Here is a 25,881-nt window from a genome sequence, read left to right as displayed (position 1 = left end):
TCATACTGCCACAATAATGCACAACGAACTGGTCAATTAGAGGAAAGCTCATTGAAATAGGGCCAGAGAACCACCCGTTTATGTCTACTTGACACGAACAGTGGCAGCAGCCTCCCTTCATCTGTCCAGTCTGGTCCTTGTCCAAAGGGAGACTTAATTGTCCCGGGGAGGTTTTGGAAAGCTCTGGACGGTGTATTGAGCCTTTGATCTGACTTGAAAAGAGCTAATTGATTTCTGTGTTACAGGCAGCGTTAGAGGAAAGGGAGGGGGGAGAGAGAAAAAAAGATGCTTTCTGGTCATTTCACAACATGTGCCGAAATAACTAAGAGAAAAAAAAAGAGAGAGAAAAGAGGCCGGGAGGGGGTGAAGAGAGAGATCACCTCACACCCGACTACACCCCTGCTCAATTACAATAATTTGACTCACATGGGCTGGCCGACCACGGCAGAGGGAGCGGCGAGGAGAGCTGCTCTGGGAGATCACTCACCTTGCCTCTAGCTGAGGTACGGAAAGACAGATTTGATGTGCGGCTTCCCTCTGAGTGCAGCTCGGGGGCTTGTTAAGATGGCGGCACAGAGAAGACCACACGTCTAACCTCTTGCTTTCAGTCTCAGTGGGGCACTCTAAAACCTGATGATGTCACCATGGAACAAAGAAACAAGAGGCTGACAGAGGTAAGCAGTAAAAAAGTACAGCGTCTTTATTTCTTAGATTACACTTACTCATTAATTTTCCTACATGCTTTTGCTGCCCATGAAGGAAAAGCAGAGGTTTTGGCTTTTGAATAAACTCTGCGCTCCCTGTTTGTTTTTAATCATGAAAGTATGAGGTCAGCAAAGATAATGCTGGAGCTCTGCATCTTCTGGTAATGTGATTCGATGCGTCACCTGCTTAAGATAGTCCACTTTGGGTCCATCTTGGTTCTGAGTGTGCTTTGACAGGCCTCCTGCCTTTACTGCTTCACCTCACTCAGTCTCTGGTCACCACAGCTCAGGGGGAAACAGAGCTGTCAGAGGCAGAGTGGCAGTCTAAGCCTGTCTTAACACAGCACCTCAAACCACCTCATAAATACAGGCTTCCTTTTCCAATTTCCAAGCGGCCCATCCAGCTCTGTCTACATGCTTGCTCACTGCTCCATGTCATGCACCGGGGTGTGAGTTTAAAAATGACCATGGGACATCTGGTCGACTCACAGAGGGTGGGGCTTTGATGTGCTGCTCTGCAGCTCAGTTCAACTTTAGCTGAGCCAAATCCTCCAGGCAGCGCAAAGCTATTGACTGAGAAGCCTTAAGTAGGTCTGGTAGGTCAGAGATAACTAAGGAGTTCAGGTGCCTTGAAACAGATTTGTCACGTGTGAAAAGCTTAGAGACAGCAGCTCCTAACTACTGCACCTTCATCTAAAAACCAGTGCGGTCCAAAGGCAGGTTGTTTCATCATTTCTCATATCACGAAGCCGAGCAAAAGGAGGAGTGAAAACATGTGAGGCTGTTTTTTGATGGACAGCACTCTCGAGGCTGGTCTTTGCCCTGCCTTTGCCCATCTGGAGCTTTCAGCTACAAGACTTCTTTTACCATGAAAGCAGAACTAGTGATAGGCTTCATCTAAACGTGCACATCTGGCCTCCACGAGTAACATCTCACTCTGCCTGCTGTCCATCTCCAGAAACAAAACCTTGTAACACTGAGAAAAACAGAGAAAGTGCAGTTTCTGCAAATTAGGAGCTGCATGTTTCAAAGCTGGCAGTATTCAAAAGTTCTGTAATTCCCAGCACTTCTAATGAAAATCCTATGATGAAAAGGAGATTTGCTGGGGACTTTTTCCAGTCAAACTTGGCGCTTTGGTGAATATATATATATGTATGTATTCAGCTCTGGGCCACAATGGAGTCTGAGGCGCTCTGCTGGACAAACTATGTGATGACAGCATTTCTAAATTAGCCATAGTATTTTTTTCCTCAGCATGATGTTTTCTAGATTAAAGCTTTTAGACTTGCACATATCTGAAACTGGTTCCAGTTTTAATGACCGGTTGTTATAAACCCGTTAAAATAGCTCTACAGATGTCCTGGTCGAATAGCAGAAGGGTATGAATGAGACTGACTCTTAAACTACAGTACCCACGGTCATTCTAATCAATCAGTTTGCTTACAAGTCTTCTATAATAATGTTCCATGGCACAGAAATAAGATATTTGCTATCTGTCATTTTTTAAATTACTAATTAAAAAATAATATTATCACCAAATTTAGTTAAAACAAAAAAATATTTAAAAAAAACATGGCAGGGGATTAATTATTATAAGCACTATTAATATCAAATGAATCAAATACTTCATTGTTTACATACATTAATGATCACCTTTGCTTGTACAGTGTAAGTGTGAATCTGAAAACGTACGGTGAACTGTATATGTGCACTTTACACGCAGCGGGGGACGGGGCTGTCACCGTGCTTACATAAGTGTCACCTCTTCACGAAGAAAGCGGTCCTCTGTGCAGAGGAATCCTCTGAAAAGAGCAGTCAAAGCAAACGCTCACACGGAGACATCACCTGTTGTGTGCTATGCTGGACACCTGCAAATATCAGAAGTCTTCAGTAATTCTGAATGCGAAAGTTCACAATGCAGTATGATTAGCACTATAAGACTCTAATTACCAACAGCAACATTTATCTATTCACGACTTTCTGATACTAATTACCCCTGCACAAATGTGAGAATGGATTCTTTTGCAATTTAATTAGTTGCAAATTACACATGAAGAAAAAGGAGACAAGTTATGTCTCAGTACTCAAGTGTAAATTCTGCTTCTAAATTTGACCTCTATGTGGCAGCAGGGTGTTGTTTAGTTTATTTAAAAAAAAGATAAACAAATAATTTCATGTAGGTTTGTTTTTAATGCTTTGAATATTAAGAAAAAAATGTGCAAATAAATATTACAATATTTGAAAATCAGCTTTATAAAACCCTCGAATTGATTTTCCTAACCAGTTTCCTGTAGCAAACTGCAGCTGGGTGAATATATATGGCATCTGAAACTGTTCTCGGTGACTCAGTGGAGGAGTCACTGCTGACGTGGGTGGGCGCCTGGGGTAAGCGCTCCCATGTCCCAAGGCTCTGCTCATTCTTGCAGCGTGCTGCTCATGATAAACCTCTTGACGGAAAGATGCTTCTGCTGGGAAATGAACGTTAGACTGGCCTTTTCGTGTGTGATGAAGCTGCCTCTCTGTTCCACTCCGACTGCTACTTACTGTCAGCATGTACCCGTTACCCTGATGAGCAATATGTGAGTCACAGCTAACATACTTTCATGAATGAATCTATTCAGGAATACTAACTAGAAAAGATTAACTTTGAACGTGATGGGTGAAATAAGACAAAATGCAAATTTAGAAAAGTAACCTTCATGAAAAATAAATTATTTTGTCAAATTTAATTGTGCACAGTTGTAGCAACTATTTAAAATATTCAAAGTATTGAATTATTTAAATACAATCCATCATCCCAGTATCTCCATAAGGACTATTTTTTCCCCTTTTTTTAAATTACACAATTCAAAATTGTGGTGTAATTTGATAGTTCATGATTGTTCTGAATAATCCCCTTTGTCCGTCTGTACTCTCTCAGTCGCTGCGACTCTGTCAGCTGAGACGAGGCTCGGTGACAAGTTACAGAACAATGCTTCGCTCTGTGCTGAAGTTGTACTGAAACTGCAAAGAGAAGAAGAAGACAAAGAGGTACACACACTGTTAACAGAATAAAAACATCACCAACAATTACATCAAGCAGCAAATCCACCAAAAATCAAATGTTACAGTCAAACATTTTCATAACTATAAACTAAAAAACAAACTGATTAAACATTAAAGAATAATTTGCTACTTTCCCCAAAGACTGAGAAACTAAACAGAACCACTGCCCCCTTGTGGCTTGGCATGGACAAGGCTAGAAATAAAGTGAGAGCCTGAAACACTGTTGACTTCTGTGGCGTTAACGACAGGAAATGCTTCATTTTTTTGTTTTGTTTCAAAGATTTTATGCATGTTTATTATTTAAATTAGTTTTTCCAAAAAGATCAAAATCCAACTGAGTAGAATTAAAATTTTAGTGCCACAAACCTGTGATGTCATGTTTAAAAAAACAACACTGAACGTCAAAGACTGTTTTTGGCCTTGATATGGAAACGCTACAGACTGACATTAATGAATACCTCTGCGAAGGCGTGGTTTATAAATTTAAACGTTTTCATTCAGTCAGTTTTCGGAGCCACTCAATCTCTGGCTTCGATTAACCATCATAAAAAAAATGACTGCAGAGCTCCTGGGGGTGATGTGCACATGTTAAATTTGTGGTGGCTGTGGTGTGTGATCTGAAAAAAAAAAAGCCAAAAACAATAACACTGTTGGCCCTAAATTATTAAACGACATCTCTGAAATACTGAAGTTTTCATGATTTTGTTTGTGAGCGCTTTCTGGAAACTTTTGCACCAAAAGCTGTGCCCACTCCACCAAGTTAGACAGCTGTTATTACTGCAACGCAGCACTAGGTGATGCTGTATGATCACTCAAATAAGTTTCTCCAACTGACTCCACAGAGCCACAATGGCTGAAATCGGCTTCTCCGGATTCAAAGCACCACCTTTCCTCATTTTCATCTACTTGAGGGGGGAATCTGCAACTTACCCAAAAGCTGTCACATATCACAAGCCCGTTATTTGCGAAAAGAAATTCTACCTCCCCCCACTTCACCGCCACCAACACCACACAAAAATTCAGTCTCTAACATCTGGCACAGTAAATAAATATTCCTGCGTGTACGTGTGTGAGTGTGGATGATGGATGGGGGAATGGGGTGTTATCAGGGAGAGCATGTATCAATGTCTGCCAGTTTTACACACAGGCTGACAGGACAGTGACACACTAGAACATGGGCGGCAGTCACCCAGACGAGCCGGGCTTCATTTCCTGTCCCTGCTCCACTGCCAAAAATATGTGACATGTTGTCTTCATTAATTCCACCTCTATTTGGAGCTCTCCCTCTCACATACCCCCTGTACACTACTGTCCTGCCATACATTCACGTGGAAACGCACAGTCACGCAAACATAAGCAGGAAGAGAAGCACACACACGCACACACACACACACCCAACTCCCCACAAGCACTGAAAACTAATCATACATAGGTGCTAATGAAAATCTTGTCATGTGTGGATACACACTTCTTTTCCACCCTAACGTACTCCCTCTGAAAATCATTAGCCAGCCGCCAACAACATTTTTCAGCAGAGCAAACTACATAAAGACGTCACTTTAAATCGCTTACTAATTAACACTTAAAAAGACACAAATTAGATATGCGTGGCTAAAAGCAATTATAATATCCGCAAGTTTTGCGAGTCATTTGGGAAATGAAAAGAATGCCTAATTGCTGGAACCAACATCATCTGAGACATGGCTTAAGTGATGCCTGTTAGGAAATGGTCTTATCTACAACTGTGGCTGTGATTACAACAGTTTTCCTCAATTACATGTGCATATGTAGAATTCTGGAAAGCGCATCTCTTCCATGAATCTATAATTTTAAAGGGATTTAAAAAGGAGGCAATTAGGTTCTGTGCAGAAAGCGCCTCCAGTTTCTGAATAAGGGAGGAAAAAAAGAGAAGGAGCCCTACAGTGAGGCACGGACAGTGACCTCTTCTGGACAAGAGAAGAAGAAATCTACTTCCAGCTGAGGGACAATTAGATCCAAAACAGCTGCCTTTTTTTGTCTTGTTTTGTTTTATACAACCACGAATAAAGTTCTGCTTCTTTAGCAGCCTGGAGAAAAGAAAGACAAGAAAAGAAAAGAAAACACGGTGGATATTAAATTAATAATGTAGCACAGACCCGGAAAAAAAAGGCGAAAATTTACAGACAGGATGTTTTCCAGCGTGTTTGCGAGAATATCACAGACTACGTTTCCACCCCCCACCCCCTCCTTTGTCCTGCAGATATCATTGTGGGGTAATAATAAGAGGAGAGAAGTAAAAATAACACAATGGTGAGGGATGTTTCCACTTGGAAACTAATTATCAAGCTAAGCTGTGACTTCATCCTCATCAGCCTGGCCCCACCATTAATCTTGTGCTGTCGTCCACTTCACTAAATCTTGTGTGTTACACTATCTCACATTTACTTCATCAGCTCCAGCGCGGCTGTAATTAATGATTTCTCATGCCCTTCCCTTCTCTTCCCCAGCTCAGCTCACCATGTGTCCTCCTGCTAATCACACTCTCGGAGAAGAAAGGAAGGAGGAGGAGGAGAGGAGGAAGGATGAGAAGAGGGGAGAGGAAGAAGGGGGGGAAAAAAGAACATATAGGATGAGCAGTCAGGCTGTCTCCAACCCGGACACACACACACTCACTCACATACACATATATGTACATGCCATTAATACCTGTGCTGACAATGAGCTTCATTCAGATGACCATATGACAAGATGGCGACTCTGTGTGATTTGGATAGTATATGACAGAAGACAGAGGCAGAGTGCAGAACAGACACCCGGTTTGATGAGGGAGTGTTTGCTCTGTAACACATCTCAAACCCAACAGCACCTGTTCTTTTACAGTGGTCTGTCACTTCCTGGCAGTTCTGATACCGAGATACCGTGCTAATGAGAGAGAAGGGGGGTTGTCACTCTCTTTAAAGCACACGCACACACACCTACACACATTCGCACGCGCACGCTCGCTCACACAAAGACATAGCGGCTCTCTTTCTCTTTGCCATCACAAACACATGAGCTCCAAAGAAGGAGCTGCTGCACACAGCTGATCTGCTTCATACGAATGCCTGTAGGCTACAGTGTTTCATCAGAAATGTGGAGGGCTTTGTGGCGCTTTCTACTCACTCGGCGTGATCTCTTAACTTTTTATTTATTTATTTTTAACTGCAAAGCTGATTGGAAACTTAAAAAGTTTATGTGACCGGAAAAAGGCTCCTTAAGATGTACGGCGCTGCTTGCGAGATTCTTGATTGAGCTGTGTGAGAGGTGGGGGGGAGAGTAGAATTGGGGGAATATAAGTCAAGTGTTTTGGAACAGGATACGAAGCTTTTAAGAAAGAATGGCTGCCTAGCTTGGCCGTGCTTTTATTCAATTGGGGCTTAGTGGAGCCAACAGGGCCTCGCTGTCTCAGACACTTAATTACAACCCCAAGACCGTTTGCTTTGCATTCTGGGCCAGCGGCGTCAGCGGCAGCCGAGCATTGCAGCCTCTACTCACTTCCTCCTCGATGTCTGCCAGGGATTTGATCGTAATGCCCATTAAATTGACTTGCTGCATCTGAAATCAAAAGCAGGGGAGAGGAGGAGGGAGAAGGAAAAGGGGGAAGAAAAAAAAAACACACAAGAAACATGGCGGTTAGGCTCATGGCTAAGTAAGCATGCTTAAAATCTTTAATCCTCTCCCTCTCTGTGTCAATACAAACGGGGCTATAGTGACAACCACCGCCAGCCAGCCAAATGGACTGCATTGAGCCAGCTCTGCCTGACTGCACGCATTCATCACTCAGTCTGGAGGAAAGGAAAAGGAAAGAATAGGGAGAAAAAAAGGCGAAGAAAGGAAGAAAAGGACAGAACTAGTGTTCACCTGAAGAGAATTTGTAGGAAAAATCATCGGCACCTTCATAAGAAATCATTTTGCAGTTTGTCACTAGAGCCACGAAACCTTTTGATTTATTTATTTATTTATTTTTTTACCTCTTTGGGGATTTTTTGCGAAAACTTCTCCGAGATCACAAAGGGCACATCATCCAAAGCTGCAAAAAAACAAAAAACAAAGTTGAAGTCTGACTTTTATACATAAACATAATACTCCCCACTCTTGATCCCAAGAATCTCCACGAGACTAAACGTGGGATTATAAAAACAGCAAAGCTATCAACATCCCCAGCCACCCTGACACCTCCCTTCCTTCCGTCTACGGAGAGAAGATGAAAGGCTTTTTTTAAAATTCTCCGCTGTATTTGAGCACCTCCACTCTCTCTCCTCCAACCCAGCCCTTTCCCAGCCCTCTTCCAGTTTAATTACTCTTGATTATTCCCGATTCCGTCTTGTCTGAGAGATGTTCACCTCCGAAACAAAGACACACTCACACTAGGCACAGAAAAGCGGAAAGAAGAGAGACAAAACATTCACCAGATATCAAATTTGCATGAAAATAAGCCGCACTGTTCAGCTGGCAAAAAAAGTGGATTGAAATGAGGACTTGCCAAGAGCGTGGTGGTATAATTAGCATTTGACCAAACAAACGAGCTTCAACAGAGCTATAATTAAGCAGGCCTGTAATTAAGTGTATGCCCTTTATCATAATGATCGTGGTTAAAATGGTGTGATGGCTGCCAGTTGATTATTAATGGTGTAACCCCGTCCTGCATGCATCCTGCACTGGAATCAAGGTGTCACGACTGTCAGGCTAGAGAGCAGCCCTTTGTTTATAAAATACATTAGGGCCCAAATTAACACAGGGTGACAAGAGACACAAAGCCTCTCGTTTCCAGACTGAAGGGAAAACTGCAGCTGCTCGGCTTCATTAGAAAACTCCCAAATCTGGAGGCACAAAACTTGCTGCAGTTGACTTCAACGCGAGCCCCAAATATCAAGAGGCCGAGCTTCCAACTGGTGTTCTTTCACCCGCAGTCCATCAGGCGCTGGCACAGGAAACGGAACTCATAAACGTAAGCCAGAGCTGTTCATGAGTCATCGTTTTGGGGGTGGAAAGGATGGGGGGGCTGAAACTCCTTTTGGCCTTTTCCTGTTCACACAGCAATATCTGAAAATTATGAAATTCTAAAATATCCCTCACTTTGACACTTATGCGAGTTGCTTTCCCTTTCTTTTTTTTTCTAGGTTATTACACAGATCCACGGTTTGGCACTTTCCGCACAAGTGCAGCACAATGTGATCTTTGTAATCAAAGCGTGACCCGCACCCTGCGTGACCGCAGGAAAGCTCGCTCACTTCCTCGGATTCCAATCATCTCCCGTAGTAAAAAGTGCAGCAGTAGCAAGACTCTGCGACCGTGATAGCCGTTTTGTACTTAAACACAGCGGCGTTTTCCCCTGTGCTGCTGTTCTCCATGAGCCCCTGTTTCCCCTGCCTATCCCAGCCCAGAGCGCTCCTGCTGATTCCAACTCTCTCTCTCGGGTAAATAAAGGTAAAAAAGTTCTGTGTACATAATTGCAAAAATAACAGACTAATTTGGAATTGTTACACTAATTAGCACTTAATTAACAAATTAACAAAGCTAGCACTTCTGTGGCACAGTTAACACAGGATTCCCGAAGGAGACACAAACGCAGTCTTAAGGCGTCACAAGCCTTTGTTGAAAAAAGTCATGTGAGTCAATATATGATATAAATTTGAGCTGATTGACACTAGATGAAGAGTTCATGCATTATCAAAATGATTGCATTTCAGGAAAGCCGGTGGATCACCAAAGTTATTCCTCCTCTGTGCACCACCATTCAATTTTCTGGTAACAAATCCAATATTTAGAATAGTTCAGACTGGTTCAAAATCAAGAGACATTACTATCAAGCAAGCGATGTCACAAGTAGGTTTTATAGGTGCTAGGAGTAAAAACACATTGAGCCCGATCTCATCTCCCTGCAGCGGTTTTGAATGCGTTGCTATTTGAAGCAGAGGGCAACTAGGTAGGCATGATGGCTTGTTCAAGCTCGGGACTACAAGTGAATAAACATGCACTCTGTTGCTGGGAGTACCAACGCCAGGCACAAGTAGGCAGGGAGAATACATCTGAATCAATAGCCAGCAATGGGAAGCGGAGATTGTAGCTGCTGATGGATCTGCGTGGCACAGACAGATGAATGGACAGTGCTGAAGGCCAGAGAGTTTCTTTATTGCTCAAGGATTACATTTAAAACCAGATCCCACTTTGTATTCCTCCCCCATCTATACCAGAGAGGCTATCTTACATCCAGACAAATGGAAAAGCACGGGTGGTGACTTGGTGGTAAGGAATGGATGCTGTACTGAGGAGAAATCTGAAGGTGCAAAGGGCAAAAATAATGTAAATCCAATCTTCTGAGCAGGAATCCCAGTATGAAGCATGTTCTAGCTGCTTAAATGGCCCCGCTACACTCCATTAACTCATGAGTGCATTGCAGTGCGGGGAACTGGGCAGTTATTTGGCATTTGGAGCCTGTCAGTATATTCAGCACAAAAACATCTGGAAGGAATTTTGGCATAGCGTCTAAGATGATGATGGTGATGATGATGATGATGATGATGGTGGCAGTGAACACAGAGGTGGTGTTAAGTAAGGAGGACCCTGCGGATTGAGTGATTGTAGTGTAAAGAACGAAGTCAGCACAGGCCCCGTGTGGATCATCGCCTTATTAATGGCTCCGTCAGGTGCGATGAGCAATGGCTGCATTGTCATCTCCAGCCCCTGGGCACAGATGAATGGCTGTTTCAGGGCGGGAAGGGCTCCCTCGTACGCTGGGCTGAGCACTAATCCCTCACTCTTCCATTGTTGGATGCACTGTCACCCAGGATTTCAGCAGTGCCATACATTGCATTTCCAGGGCTCTAACAAACATGGCCGCGTGTAACGCAAGTGGCGGCATACCCACAGACACACACACACGAACACATAAACCACACCGAGTTGTGCTCCGACACTGACTGATGGAAAAATATGCGTGGGTGATCGAGCATACCCCATATTACCTGAACCACAACTGGAGAGTCGCACTTTAGGAATGTTGATGAACTTTTATTTTACACTTCACTAATTCAGCAGAATTGCATTGATCTCTGTCTAGTATGATTACTTGGGTGAATCTGTCTCGCAGCTGAATTGGAGAGGGGGTGGGGGCGGGGAGGCGGAATCAGGGCGATTATGCGAAAAGTGCAAATGAACGTCTTTTACAAGTTTTTACTCGTGATCGAGCTGCCATCTATTGTTTTGTGTCACAAAATAATCTGAACATAGAAATAATAATTTAAAAAAAAGGTTAAAGCTTTATCTGGTGGCTGCTGCATTTCATATGCCAAACAATTGGATGCTGCTTTTTTCTCTGTGTGTAGCCAGAGCTAGACATGGCACTGCCTCCCCTGTCGGTGCGACTCTCAATTTGAGTTGGATTCTTTATGCAGACCATGGAAATGCTATTCTAGCTGCTGCAGACCCTGCTCTCTGTCACCTCTGCAGATAATGGTGAGTAGATGAACAGAGAGCTGGAGGAGGACCCCCTATGCCCACTCACAGCCCTTAGCCTGAGTCTGACATGAGAAATAGTGCCCAGGCCTGACAGCATCTCGGAGACATATTGTAGTTTATTTTGTCGCCCGGGCATGCCATCTGTGCCATTCCAATAGAGGGTGTGTGTTCAGGCTGCTGCAAGAGAGAGGGCGCGAGGCTCTGGGTCCCTCAGTAGCTCTGCAGCCACGGCAGGTCATTAGTCAAATTGCCTAATGAGAGAGAATACAAATGGCCCCCTACCCTGACAGGAGGAATTTTGGAGGTGTCAGAGCTCCTGACCCGTGCTATGAGAACAGATGATAGCGAGTTGCTATTTTCAGATTCTTTTAATGACTATGGCTCTATGAAACCCATTCTTTTTCTTTTATCTTTTTTTTTCCTCCTACTTTTTCAACCCCTCTAGACAGATGAGTGAAAAAAAACTTTGCAATAGCGGAAATGTAACTTTTTAAATTATTAAAATGTTTACCGGGGAGTCGATTAACATTCTAAAAAAGAGAGTAAAACGCTGATATTAAAATAGATCCCGCGCTGAAGTGATGTTGAGGGTTTCTGATAATCTATTTTTATTTTCTTTCTGCCGGCTGTGTGCAGTTTGTTTCCGCAGCGGTCTCACGGCAGCAGTGTGTGCGAGCTTCTCTCGCAATTCTCCCGACAGTCAGTCAGTTAGTTTATACTGAAATATTAATTTCATTTCGTCCTAACGCTTAAAAAACGTAAACAAGCTTAAAAGGTTTCTGAAGCACTAAGAGTTCGCCGCATAAGATCCAGTGGATGAATGCATTTATGCTACAGGCTGGGGCTGCTACAGAGTTCAGGAATCGTGGAAGGAAAGCGTCGAGTGAGTGGAGAGAAACTGCACCATTTTTTAAAACTCACTCTTTGTCCACTTGACTGCTTATTTTGATCTTTAATCCATTAAATTAAGTAAAACAGTTACTTTCCTAACATATAAGATAAGATAAGATAACTCTTTATTGTCATTGCACAGTCATACATAGTACAGTAGTACAATGAAATTGGAAAACTGTCCTACGTCGGCACTACATATAACACAACACGACACGATATGACACATCACAACGCAACAAACAACACAACACAGTATATTAACTTAGTATAAAAAAGAATAATAATAATAAGTGTATGAGAAGAATAAGTGTATAAATGCAGTGTATAAATAGAATGAGATATGAAATTGGCTTTATAGTCAAACTGTAAGCAGAGCTGCAGCTGAGATTTTCGTGACAAGTACCAAAAAGTAACGAGACAGACTGGCAAAACTAGCAACAGACTCAAATGGAGTCTGAATAAACTGCTTTATTGTTGAATTCACCAGTGTTAAAATTTTGCTCTTTGTTACCAGAGGGGTGCAAAACGACATGCTTATGTAGAATGACCCACTTATTTTTCCATCTGTGACAAGCAGTCCTTGAAATCTGGTTGTGGGTAGGGAGCCAGCCGACAGCCTCAGTCGGGCGCTGGTCCATCAGTCTTCCAGAAAGTGGGCAGAGCCAGCAACACTTACGGTGCCTTGGCCACGAACACCGCTGCATAACGCAGAGCGCTCTGAGGGGGTGCGTACATGTGTGATAACTTCTCAAGACCGAGCCTGTATATGTAGCACAGGCTATTTAGCGTGAAGCACCGAGGCTGTTCGGTCACTTGGTTTAAAACCTGTTTTAGTCATTCTTCTAAAGCACTTAATGCTAGAGAAGTACAGAGAGAACCCTCCTTGCTGGCTGGGCTGAACTCTCATGAAATTAAATGGACAATCAGATTTTAATCAGCAGCACAGTGTGTTTTAAGACACTGCCATGGCATTGGCATTGATCCCTAGCTGTGGCTGCTGGTAAATGTGCAGCAGAATGTGTGTATAAATGGGGTACGCCTCTCTGGACAAGTGTAAAAGCTGGCAGAGGGCTGACAGTAAATTGCATGTGCCGGATGGGACACAGCAGAAGGCACAATTACACAAATCCCCTCTTAATTAGCGGTTCTGTGGGCAAACTAACCCGTAATGATGCGAGGGATGTGGTGAGCCCCAGAAATCCTAACAAGAAACACTCACCAGCACTGGAGACTTGGTCATATGGCCCCAGCTCCCCTGAAGTATCGACTGACGCGTGATCTGTTTTGATCAGTGCAGCTGCAGGAGATGATTCCCATGTAGCCCTGCTCCTCCACAACCCCTAGCCCTTGCTGAGCTACTTGCCCTCTGGACTGTGGGTAAAGCAGCAGGCCCTATGTGGTTGTGGGTGGTATTATTAAGTTCTCCATGCTCACAGTACCAAGCAATGTAAAGTGGCATCTCACACAGTGAGTAATGAACTGTGCCAGAGCGGAAGCAGGAGGGATGACAGCCAAAGAGGCCTCCTTGGCAGCCACTAACCTGGGCATCCACCAATTTATCATCCCCTAGAACCAATCCACCAATGCTGCACTGCCATTTGTCATTAATTATGCTAATAAGGACACCATTACTCTCCTGATGAAACAGGAGACTGTTATTAGTATAATGCATTTACAGTCTGATACATATTCACTTGCTTATTACTTTTACAGTGTGAGGATGAGTGGACTTTGAAAAGAGATATTTTGCAGCACCTAAATAAAAGTGCTGTTACGTTTGAGCCTGGAATTTCTCTGTACACGCTAATGGACTATTGCAAAACGATAAGCCAGCCATTTCATAATAATGCAATATTCCCTGCGCCTCAACAAAAAAATGGCCCCATCTATGCAAGCACACGGATGTGTTTGAACCTTTTCACAGCAGACTTTCATGGTTTTAAGCAAACCAGTGTGAGCAGAGTCATTTAATATAGCTTCTGGGAACCCCAGATGCCCTTTTCCAAAACGACTTCATTCCCAGAATCTCATTGTGCTTTCTAAATCACACCACAGTATGTATTAGAAGATCATTAATTACAAACTTAACAAGTCAGCAGAGCCATTAAAAGATCTTTAAGGCATATTTGACCATAAATCTCCTTAAACTATATTTAATGACTGGATTTTTGTGAAATATTTTTTATCAAGTTCTAATTAGATGTGTGATAACAAACCCTGCTGTACATGGGGCAAATGAGGGAGCCGTGACAGGCCCATCCATTGAGCCTGTCCACGTCTGGACACTGAAACTAATGGAGCACTGCTTCTATCTCAGGGATGGATAGAAAGCAATGAGGGATGAGACTCCAGAGTCCAGTCTGGCCTGCAAATGCAAAGCCATTTAAAGTCTCTTATTTGACTGTAATAAAGGTCCAAAAAATGCCCGAGGGCCTCAAGGCTGGAGTCAAAAATTCCATTAGGATTTATACAGGATTGATCCTCAAATACTTAATGGCACCGTCGCACCAGGATCAATCATGTTTTGCTACTAAACCTGGATCGTCTAATTGAATAAAAGTGACTGAATGGCGTGAAAGCCTTTAATCCAGATGTGCTTTTTGACACTGAGTCGTACTCCATAACGTCTGACTATATCTACAACTGGAAATACTTGTTGTGACTGTCATTTGTTTAAAAATAGAAACTGACACTTTCTGGAATAATACAAAAAATGTGAAAACAACAAGATCTACATAACAAACCATCCGAACTTTATTCTAAATAGGAAGCAACGCTTGAGATGTGAAGAGAAAGCAACCTTTTTCGTGTTTCAAGAGATTTGGATTAAATTTTCTTTTTTAACACAAAACACATTATTTCTTGTTATTATATTTTAGCACAGGATTTGCACCGTAGCATTTTGTGCCAGTGCTTCGCTTCACTCGTGCAGTATCCACCCAAGACATGCTGCCATGTCAATATGGAAAACGTACGTATAGGTTAATATGAGCACAGAAGCACTAAACTATATGCCATTCATTTATTATGAGGTAATCAGGTGCTTCTTTGTATCAAGACTTGCTAGCAGTAGTTTGAGAATGTCTGTACAGGCATTAGATGTAAATACTACAGTTCTCCCTGTGAACTTTCCCTCTCTCTCTCTGTATGTTTCGCCTTTTGCTGACCAGGGGAATTAAGAAGCAAAACGTGGGTTTTAAGAGCGTTCCTTTCATGTCTTGATGCAAGCTTTGGCATTACTTCAGACATCAAGATCGGTTTCATAGAAATCCCATTCCATCTAAAGTAAAAGCTCGGCAGTAAATCTGCCCATACCTCCCCCATAACACTTCCATAAATGATTCATTCAGCTCAGTTTAGCTGATGCAAAACAGAATGTTAGTGAATTGTGGATGGAGCCCGAGCTGCAAGTGGAGGACAAACCCAGCTGCTTAGCAATTTCATCAATCTTTGGAGAGAGAAAGGAGAAAGAAGCGAACGCTGTACACTAATAATAACTTTTGTGTCACTATCCAGAGGTCGTGTTTTTTAATCCCTCAGCCTAAAGAATTGTGTTATTCTAAAATATAACCCCAGCGGTGCAGAAGCAGTTGAGATCCATCATGGTTTGAGATAAGAGTCGGCTGATCTCCTCCCTCTGCACAGCCTCGCCCAGAACTACACAGGGAGATAAGATGGAACTTTTGTTTGAAACCTGATGAGAACCCTCTTAATGAAAGTGCTGCGCCAAAAATAATCTTTTTTCTCCATGTTAGTCAATCAAGAAATAGTGTAGTTGGTAGGGGGGGAAAAAGGAGAAAGAAAGTAATTTTGCATAATCAGTGAGCACCATCTGGAACAATTAACCAAATTCCACAGAACTCAGAGGATCAGTCATATTGGCTTATTAAAGATCCAGAATTATACAAGTAATAAATCCATGGAAAAACGAAGCGTACCCCTGCCTGTCACGACTATTTTAACTTCAAATACAGTGGAATACTTGATAAGGCTGAAAAGAGGAGATTAATATATGCAAATTATGTCGAGCATTTAAAAGCCCCCCAACAACTGTCTCGTTTTTTTTTTCCTCTTCTTTTTTTTCTGTCTCTTATTACAGGGCTTTATGTTTTATTCATACACCAACTCACCTGTCATTTCATAAGCTATAATATTATGAGGGTATTATTAAACAGCATAAAGTGGAGCTTTAATTGGAAAGCTCCATTGCATTTTCCAATTATTTGCAGCAAATTAAAAGCAGATGCACATAGTTTAATAAGAATTCTAATATTGTTTCCTGAAAATCAAAAATCACTGTCATCCTGCCAAGATATTTTGCAAACCCAAGTTAATTTTCAGCTCCCTATTTTTTTTCTCCCCCTCATCCTCCTCTGAAGGATGAACCTTCTCGTGTATGTTAATTGAAGTTCCCCTAATGGATAGGGAAATAATTGCTCTCCATATTATGTTAGATCAGGGCCAATGTCAGTATTTATTTTTGATTAATGCTATAGATATGTAAATGTATTACTTTTTATTACATTTACCGTTTTATCAGATGGATGCCTGCTGAATGCTATATATTGTCCAGCAGGTAATAAAGACAGACTGCGATGCAACGTGGTTTTATTTTAGAGTTTGGGGCTGCTTTTTTGTGTTTTTTTCAAAACATTTACATTTATTTATTTATTTTATCAGACATATGCTTTTTAGACAGATAGCTCGAATGCATGTATAATTACTTTTAAAAATATCCTGATTTTCTGCCAAGGTATGAATAAAAGACCTAATTGGCAAAGGGACTTGGCATGGATCAAAGCAACGGCGGTGGAAGAAAAGCAAACGGTTCGAGCTGCAATGAAAACTTGATAACTTTTCAAATGAGCTCCAACTGTCAAGCGAAAGAGGGCTGCAAAATAAATGTGAATTAGTTTTTAATATTCTGGTAATAAATGTCAAAGCTTCTGCACATCACATCTGTACATGATGTGACTGCAGATGACAGATTTCCCAGACATGTTACCTCTCCTCCCCTCAACTCGCCTTTTTTTGTGTGTGTGCGCGCGCGTGTGTGTGTGTTGGGGTTTTTGTTTTGTTGGGAAGTGACGGAGGGTTTAATCAAGAAAGCAGGCAATTCATCAATCCTAAAGAAGGCGCCTGTACAACCCTGACAGAGCGCACATGGTTTTAGACCAACTCGAACCTGGCCAGCTGTCAGCCCACACACACGCAGGCGCGCATGCACCAGCGCACAAACACACACCGGGGCTACCGACATGCTAACAATTAACACAAATAGGCTGTCGGCTACGACCTCACACTTGGTCCGCGGGCCATCATACTGTTAATGAAGGGAAGGCGCGTCCTCTCACACTCGCAGTGTGACGCTGCGAGGCTGACGGGTACGCAGTCTCAAGTAATAAAGCGAGAAGCGTGTCAGGCTAACTCCATTATCAATTTTTCTTAAAAATCTCGCCAGCTCATAAAGAGGAGAAGGAAGGGGAGCGTGCACCTGCAAAGGACAGTTTTCTGGAGATAAATGGTGACTGCTGCCAGCACCGTGTACAGTATGTGCAGGTTCCTTCGCTGTCACTCAAAACCCCGTCCCAGCGGAGGAATCCCACACCAAATGCCACAAACTGTTCAGCTGTGTGGTAACGTCTGCTCCTTCAGGGCCTTACTTGTCCTGACCATCTAAAAAAATGACTGTCACACACGCACAATGATGTATTAATCAGTAATTTTGTCAATGATACGCTCTTTGTCTCTTCTGTATTTCTTTTCTTTTTTTTGTGTTTGTTTGAACATCACTGGATTTAAATTCAGGGTCCTTAAAAGATAAATACATTAAAAAAAAAAACTGAAATAAAATCAGTATCCTGAACTGCACATATCCACATGTCACATCATGTTTTTATATATTTAATAAGATGGGTGTAGCACGGCTATAGCCTGGGACTCTGCTGGAGCAGCAGGAGGATTCCTCACCACATGGTGTCTCTCTCCAGCTGGATAAAAACCTGCCTCATTCACCTCGTGTGGCTCACACACTCTTTTAGACTTGAACGTCTCAGCCGGCTCTGACTCGGTGGTGCTTAGGCTGTCATAGTCTAAGCTCTGTTTCCTAATGAATTAGCCTTTTTTGTGTGTGTGTATGTGTGTGTGTGCGCGTGTTTTAGTCACGGAGCATTGTAACTGTTGTTGAGTTTCTCCTTGACAAAGCCAAAGGAATACCTCCAGTGCATGCAAAGGTGCATATGTAAGTATGGCATGTGACGGACCGTCTTTGACAGCTGTTAAATGTTCTCTTGAGCATAATGCCGAGCTCCTCCGGGAAGCCACGTTCTCTGAGACGCGCAAAGCTCTGTCCAGCATCCAGCAGTGAGAACATCTGAGACAGAGCATTTGTAGATCAAGTGCCATCGGAGCTGCTTTTCCAAGTACAGACAGAAATTTGTGTTGTTTTTACAAACGGCAAAAACGACACAGAAAGCATTAAGCATTATATCAACTTTGACAGCAGTTTAACAGCATAGTGCATTCTGGGAAATATTCAAATATTCACTTCATGTAATTGTCTATAGTGACAGCATCATAAATAGCACTGACAAGCATATTTGTGTGTGTCTGTTTGTGTGTGTGTGTGTGTGTGTGTGTGTGTGTGTGTGTGTGTGTGTGTGTGTGTGTGTGTGTGTGTGTGAGTGAGACACCTTTTACCTGTCATGGTGTAGAGTCCAGTGCCGTGACGCTCAGAGTAAATCCTCGAGCTGGAGAGAGAAAAAAAGCAACAATATTCAGTCACGTTACACACAAGAAAAATGCTTGTTAACTTTGTGTTTTGGAACACCTGTGCTCCCAAAGACATCCCTCGGGAATTCAAATATAATAAAGCAGGAAATTTATTTACGGATTAAAAGCATTAGAACTCCTCCAAAATACAAAGGGCTTTCTAAAATGTCCAAAGGCAAAACAGAGCACTGAAATAACAGGGTGAACTTGAAGAGGAGAAATGGTCGAAGTTAAACTGTGCCTCAGCTGCCCAGGGGCTCGAGCAGACCTTTAGCAGGGGTTTGGAGCAGGATCTTGTTAATTCTGGAGGAACTGAGAGATTCCATTATTCAAGGCAAGTCTGTTTTTTTCCCTCTTCTCTCCCTCTTTCATGGCCTTGTATTACAGAAAACAGCACAGAATGCACTTTGCGGGGAGTTGAAGTTAACAAACCATATAAGATTGAAATCCTCATCAATCAAGCTATCATGAATTACACCCTGTGACTCACCCCTACGGATCGATAAATCCACAGCAAGCAGTGGTGGTGCTGGTGGGGGGAATTCACAGCTTCAAGAGAGCTGCATAACATGACATGCTTTGTAGGTAAAGGGAGCAACGATGGCATTATAAAACAAATGCTCTTATAACGATAATGCAAAGCAGTTGGCGATATCAATAAAAAAAGGGGGAATTGCTTTCATTAGAGCACACGCGAGTTTGTTGTTCGAGACCACGAACAAGACAAGTCGGTTATAAAAGGAATCTGAATTATAACGCAGACAGGACAGATTCTGGGAGTGAGCAGGTGTGAAGCTGCAAATAACAAAGTGCGTTCTGCGTATTATGTACTGTTTTTGGTGTGTTTATGGGAAAAAACATAATCAATTTTTCACTGACGGAGAGTGTAAAACTTTAAAAAAATTAAGACTAAAGCCGGATCCTATTAGTACATGTGCGAGTTGTGACTTGCAAAGACTCGTATCTACGGACGACATAAATAAATGCAATAATTTCCATCAAGAGCAATAAAACAAGACTCGTGACAGGCTGTGGTATTTATGAGCTGAAGCCTGCAACTCAGATTTATTTGCAATGAAAGGGTCGACTTTTTCTCCTCCTCATTTACATCAGCATTTGGCCATGTTAAATCCAGGCCAATGGTGAATTTTTAAAAGGTTGGCATCAATCTTGTGGGAACGATTGCCATATTCAAGGCAGACTTCTTTTACCCTGCAAAGGTTGATTCCACAGCTGAGGAGCTGAGGAAGAAAGGTGCGCGTCTCTCAAAGCACAGAGACGTCCCTCGGAGTGATAAAGTGGAGGCAAACGGTTTAAATGTCTTTTAAGGGATCGCAGTTTGTGGTGTTATATTAGCGCTCGGAGGAGACGCAGAGAGCAGGGAGCTCCGCATTAAGTCTGGCTATTTATCTGTGAACCTAAAAAGTGAATGTGGTACTCGTGGAAATCCCCACTAGGCTCGTGGAATACTGTTCCACAGGCAACCTCCAGGGTTTCTTTTCCCATCTGTTTGAAAAGCTCAAAACTGTCTCAGTCCAAATTGGTGATTTCTAAATACAATTTTAGGTGGATTGGAGAGGGTAACATATGGCAAATCAATTAGACAACTAATTCTTAAAACAAAACAGGAAAAAAAAAACATGGCAAGTGCATTTGCTAATCAACAGCAGTGTTATGTTGGCCACAGGAGTTTTGACAACAATTAATCCTCATTTCAGGCAAGGAGAGCCATATTGACACATATTCCTAATTTGAATATTCAATTATAGTGTAGTTCCTCATCAAATTAGAGTAAAACTGGGAACGCGGCCTGATAGATTTACACAATTACAACGTGGATCAAGAGTATTATGTTCCCCGTGAAATCTGCCCGAGTTAAAATCAGTTAAAATAAGAAAGCAAACCAAAGCACAAAGGATTATTCGACAACATGAATTACGATTCAGTGGTGTTTGTTTTTTGTTGTTACAAATAGCAAATGCGGAAAAGAGTTGTCTACTTAAAAAAAAAAAAAAAGGAGGAGAAGAGAAAGTGGAAGAGACAGTGGCGACAGACAGGCAGGTAGGTAAGATGAGAATGAGAGTAATATCACTGACTGAAGAGCCAGAGCTGCGATACAGAGAGCTGGAAGCTCTTGTTTTGACACACATCCAGCCTTTGCCGTGACAACATCTCCACACCTTCCTCTATGTGCCAACAGTGCTGCTTTGTGGGAGCTGCTTTCTCACCCATCATTATCTTCCTTTAAGTTCAGTGTCAGGTGTTGAAAAGAGAATCTCTTAGACTTTGGTGGCAAATCACCGAGTAGTCTCTGCCCATCAGATCTTAGCTGATCATTCGATCATTTCTGGCACCGCTCTGCATCCATTCGCTTGATCTCGGCTAGTTTTTGCAACTTTTTCCAAAACGTAGCAAAGTAATGAGTGAGATTGAGCCGGGAAGGATTGTTCTTCAACACTTCAGACAGGGGATCTGTCATGCGACACGCTGACAGTCACCGTGTCTCTTTCTCTCAAGAGTTGTGTGCAGTGGGAAGTCTTGGTTAACCAGCGTGCAATGAAAGCTGATACAATAATCGTGCGGAGCAGCAACGCGCGGAGTGTCACAGGTAGAAGACTGTGCAATCCTAAATGTATTGATACGCGTGCCATTTCTGACACTGATGACTATCGAGCCTTCAGGTGTTAAAGGCAAAAAAACCTCTGAAATGGAAGAAAAAGAGACTTTGCCTTGACATTTTTATCACTGCACAGATTGATTTAAAAAGTGTCCGTGTGTACAGTGGCCCATTATTTTAAGAGAAATGTCAAAAACCTTGATTCTGAGTGAGGCAAAAGAAACTGCAATGTTAGAATAAGGCTAATTTATGCTAGCAGTCACTGCAGAGGTCAGATACCAGCTTCAACAATGACAGTTTTATCAGGAGAACAAATGGCAGCGTTGGTCAGGAGGAGGAAGCAGGGAGATACTTTACTGGCCACATTAAAAGGCTGGCCGGATGGTGCTGTTCCCCCCCCCTAACATTATAAAGTCAGGGACTTGCTGATACGGTCAGTCTTGACAGAGAACAAGCTGAAGTGGTTGACATCAACCTGCTGCCATGAATGGAATCAGAACACCGTCTCGGGTTGAGACGCTTCAGACAAACCTGATAAAGAGACGTTAAGCACACAGTGTTTAAACGTATTTGCGCAGCAGACGGCTCAGCGGGCCTCCTCCCTATAACTTTTAGTTGCTCAATATGGCACAACAGCCTGAGCCAGTGAGAAACAACCATTTCAGCTTTACTGTTTATCCATAATTTTAACTACTAAACTGCATGAGGAAAATAAATTATTGCATTACAAATCCCCAACATTCCTTTTTGCAGTTTTACAAGCACCTGCTGGAGTCTTGCATTCCTCTAGAAGCAGAGCTTCTTTAAGGCACCAAGGACTTTTTCTGAACTTGTTAGAGCAGCGTCCTCTGATTTTGCACCTGGGTCACGAAATAAAGTTCAAACTCACTAAATCACAATACTTTTGTCTCCCTGGGAGAATTCAGAGCCAATATAAAAACTGTGCAACTGCTGTTCACTTTATGTTTTGTGTTACGTTACTTGTTGAGTTCCTTTGTTTGCTTATGTTGTCATTTATATGGTGTCCTCTCTATGACAGATCTCACTAGAAACAGAGATTTTAATCTCAAGGTTCCTAATGCTTAAATGAAAGTTGAATTTAAAAAATCGGACTTGTTTAGGACTTTCCTTCACGCTGAATAGAAAGTAGATCACATTTTAACACCTGTCTGATTAACATAAAACCTGAAATATGAAGAAAAACCATTTATTTTTTTATTATCTGTAGCACTTCACAGTAGTCAATAACAATTTTTATTACATGTATGAATTTAATGCCACCTGGACACAGCAAACAAGCCAGAAGTCCAATGAATAATTTCAGTCTCAGTCTTTTTTTTAGGTTTTGCAACCCCAGTCACACAGGGTGAGGCAAGTTTTCATGGCTGTTTCCTTTATACTGATAATTTTATAAACTAATTATAAAAGAGACTCATTACAATAATCATGAAGGTAAATAATTACTTGAAGCCATAATTCTAGTATAAATTTCCCTATACTGTGCTTAGCAGTAGTAAGAGTGGTTAAAATAGGTCTGATGGCGCTGACTGAACCTCTGAGTCACGCCAAAGAAAAGCCCTCACCAGGCTCATTATTTCACACAGAAACCACTTATAACGAGTATTAGTGCCCAGGAAAGAAAAGCTAAAGTGTTTTAAGATTTTTGCAAATTCAATTTCGGACTCTTAAAGCGAAACCGAAACTTCTCAGCCCCTGCGTTTTACAGCTGACAAAAACGATACAAAAGCAATTTAAATATAACACCTTGGCCTCGATGCAGTAACTGCGCGTGTCCCGTAATGATGCAACGCTCTGCAGTTACTGCAGCTCTGTTGCCGCCGAAAAAACCTGATTTGCGGTTTACGTTTGTATACAACCCTAACGAGCTCTCGCCGCCCGAGGCAACGTAACATTTGAGAGGGATCACTGCAGCTTTCAAAATTATAAGGGTCATTAAAAATTTATACATTATTGACTGTATTTAAAACATCTTTTCCACTGACTGTAAAGAGCACTTAAATTTAAGAGGTGCTATTCTCCAACGGCCATAAAGTTGTAATAGATAGCCCGAAGGAGGCGTGAAGGAGAGAATTTTCTCTTGCTGAATATGAATAAAGTATAGTGGGGTAACACTGCACAGACAGTTACACTGTGTTACTGTACTTCTTCAGGGAATCTGTGCTTGTTGAGGAGCTGTTTATAAATCACTGTGTCAAACTATCTTATCTGTGACTTAAAAAAAATTACAGAACTATTTATGGCTCTATGTATGGCTGTCTGAAGTACATGTAAGAACTGCCACTGTGTAAATTGCCCACAGTTTCGTCCTTATGCGTCGGTGCATTACGGATGGAAATACTCTCAAAAGAAGAGTCTGACTGTGGAATGAATTTTAATGTTAACACAAAAACAGCGGCCTGTGATCTCAGCAGGCATCAAGAGTAAGGGGGGGGGCAGTGGGTGTGTGAGTCGCTTCGAGGTACAATTTATTCCAACCTCTGTGCCTCACCAACTTGAAAGTGGGCTTCAAAAGAACTGAGGATTACCGTCAAGAGAGCTGTGAAGGCGCACGTGGGCCCGAGCACTCGATCTAACTTCATCACATCAAAGATTATTGACCATCGGCTTCCAAAATATGGACCATTCACAAAACTCCACGCGGTCTGAACCTGGGGTTTTGAATCCGCAGCCTTCCAGTTTTAATGGTTCTCACCCCACTGCACAGCCACGGCGAACAGAAGCTCTGTTTTGAATACTCCTGCTGGTGGCTTCCACCGCTCTGGCCTGCTGGAGCTTTTACTCAGCCCGGCACAGGATGGCAGAACGTAGCACTTCAAGCTGGCAAAGACGTCAGATCGCTGTGCCAAGCTTCACCCTCCACAGCACCGCCACACCAAAGGAGTCTCGATTGTTTATTTACAATTTGCTCTGGAAATCCCCAGCTCTTCATTGCGATAAATAATTGAGCTGTTTGCTCTGGACACAGTACAAAGGTTTGCTCCGTTCACTCGGAGGCCCGAGGCAGAGGAAGCCGGAGCAGCATGAGCGGAGGCGGGGACACACGAATACCAGCGTGGAGGAGATCTTGGTGCTCTCCCTTCCTCTGCAGCTGTCGCTCCCTCTCCGGGCTACATCTCCTCTTTTTTTTGTCTGCAAACTACAACCCTCTTGTCACCGCAGTCGGAGGAGCGACCTCCCTCTGCCTCCTGGGACACTACACAAATAGCAGGAGTTTAGCCCTCATTGAACTTCTGTTCTTGTTCAGGGGTTCCTGTCTAGTTAGCCCCGTCTATCCAGTTCACCCTCGCTATCTTGTTGTCCAGCAGCAACCTTTACAGCAGATTGCCCGGGAGTGATCAATTGCTCGTGTCTTTGTTGGCGTACAAGAGGCACAGGAGCGTAACAAAAGCTCACAAGCACAGGAAATGAAAAGTAAGGCAAGGAGGAAAAGTTAAAACCCGAGATGCACAGCTGAATATTGTGGCGGGGCGTTACCTCGCTGTGCTGGGTTGGGCGTCGCTTTCAACCCTGCCGGACGTGACTCTAGACGGCTGACGCTGGTGAACATCTCCCAACCGATACCATATTCCCATGTTGTTTAGTTCGCTGTGTACGAATGAAAAAAAGCCACACAACAGCTTGGTTAGCAGTTTTACTTGCAAATGGCAAAATGATTGCGACGAAAGGAAAAGTTACAAAACTTTACGATTTCATTCATTCCCGCTGTCAAATAGCTCACCCTACACAGGTGTAGTTAACAAGATGGGTCTTGGACTTTGCCGTGATCTGGATGTCACATACAGCTGTCTTCGCATCCTCACGAGGGCTCATTTTCACACAGAGCCTCCTCTTCCTCATGGCAGCTTCCTCTGATGAGTCAAGTACATATGAGGATGTCAGAGAGAAATTGTTAGTTGATTATTCAGTTCTGTTTTCTCCACAGTTTGGGGCTAAAGAAAAGGGAAAAAAAACCTGTCGACAGTTTGAGCCTCTAGGAAAAAATATATATTCACAAATCCCATTTATGCTTTGCTATTTAGTCATTACCATCCTCCGAATAAAAGATGAGCTAATATCAGTTTGTGGGTGACTTGCTGTGCTCAAAGGGGAAATGAGTGGACACTGGAAAGCCACAAAATTCACATGTGTTATTATCATTTTTATCGCTTTAGTAGGTAAAATGACAGAACTAAGTGAATCCTCCATCAGCTTTAGAGCACAACGGGGATTTAAACTCAATATTCTAGATAGAAACTCATACATAATGTCACATGTATACATTAAACATGGATTCACATAAAGTAATAAAACATTAAATTACAACATAGCCAAACAAAACATAATCTCTTTTCTTCATTCTGGCAAAAAGAAAAA

General features: G+C 42.5%; 1 protein-coding gene and 1 long non-coding RNA gene across 7 annotated transcripts in view; one reads left to right on the top strand and one right to left on the bottom strand.

The window, feature by feature from the left end:
• Nucleotides 1-3,165: 3,165 nt before the first annotated feature.
• LOC120726204 lies at nucleotides 3,166-6,881 on the top strand. Its single transcript, XR_005694293.1, has 3 exons — nucleotides 3,166-3,283; nucleotides 3,625-3,734; nucleotides 6,236-6,881. It is a non-coding gene; the product is annotated as an uncharacterized LOC120726204 (long non-coding RNA).
• The window catches only part of mvb12bb (multivesicular body subunit 12Bb), a 34,971-nt gene continuing 12,346 nt past the window's right edge, over nucleotides 3,257-25,881 (bottom strand). For 2 of the 6 annotated variants that reach the window (XM_040019610.1, XM_040019612.1), the window contains exons 5-9: nucleotides 25,247-25,376; nucleotides 25,003-25,113; nucleotides 18,819-18,868; nucleotides 7,739-7,797; nucleotides 6,884-7,322 (exon numbers count right to left, since the gene is read on the bottom strand). In XM_040019610.1, coding sequence (XP_039875544.1) covers nucleotides 7,185-7,322; nucleotides 7,739-7,797; nucleotides 18,819-18,868; nucleotides 25,003-25,113; nucleotides 25,247-25,376 — 488 coding nt within the window. In that variant the 3' untranslated portion in view covers nucleotides 6,884-7,184. Of the gene's footprint in view, nucleotides 3,708-6,883; nucleotides 7,553-7,738; nucleotides 7,798-18,818; nucleotides 18,869-25,002; nucleotides 25,114-25,246; nucleotides 25,377-25,881 lie in introns of those variants that run through there. The other 4 variants (XM_040019613.1, XR_005694291.1, XR_005694292.1 and 1 more) reach the window with 4 other exon arrangements.

The sequence above is a fragment of the Simochromis diagramma genome, unplaced genomic scaffold (genome assembly GCF_900408965.1).
Source record: "Simochromis diagramma unplaced genomic scaffold, fSimDia1.1 OVJJ01000822.1, whole genome shotgun sequence".
Taxonomy (NCBI): Eukaryota; Metazoa; Chordata; class Actinopteri; order Cichliformes; family Cichlidae; genus Simochromis; species Simochromis diagramma.
The sequence above is the reverse complement of the archived record's forward strand: the minus strand, read 5'-3'. Positions and strand labels throughout refer to the sequence as shown.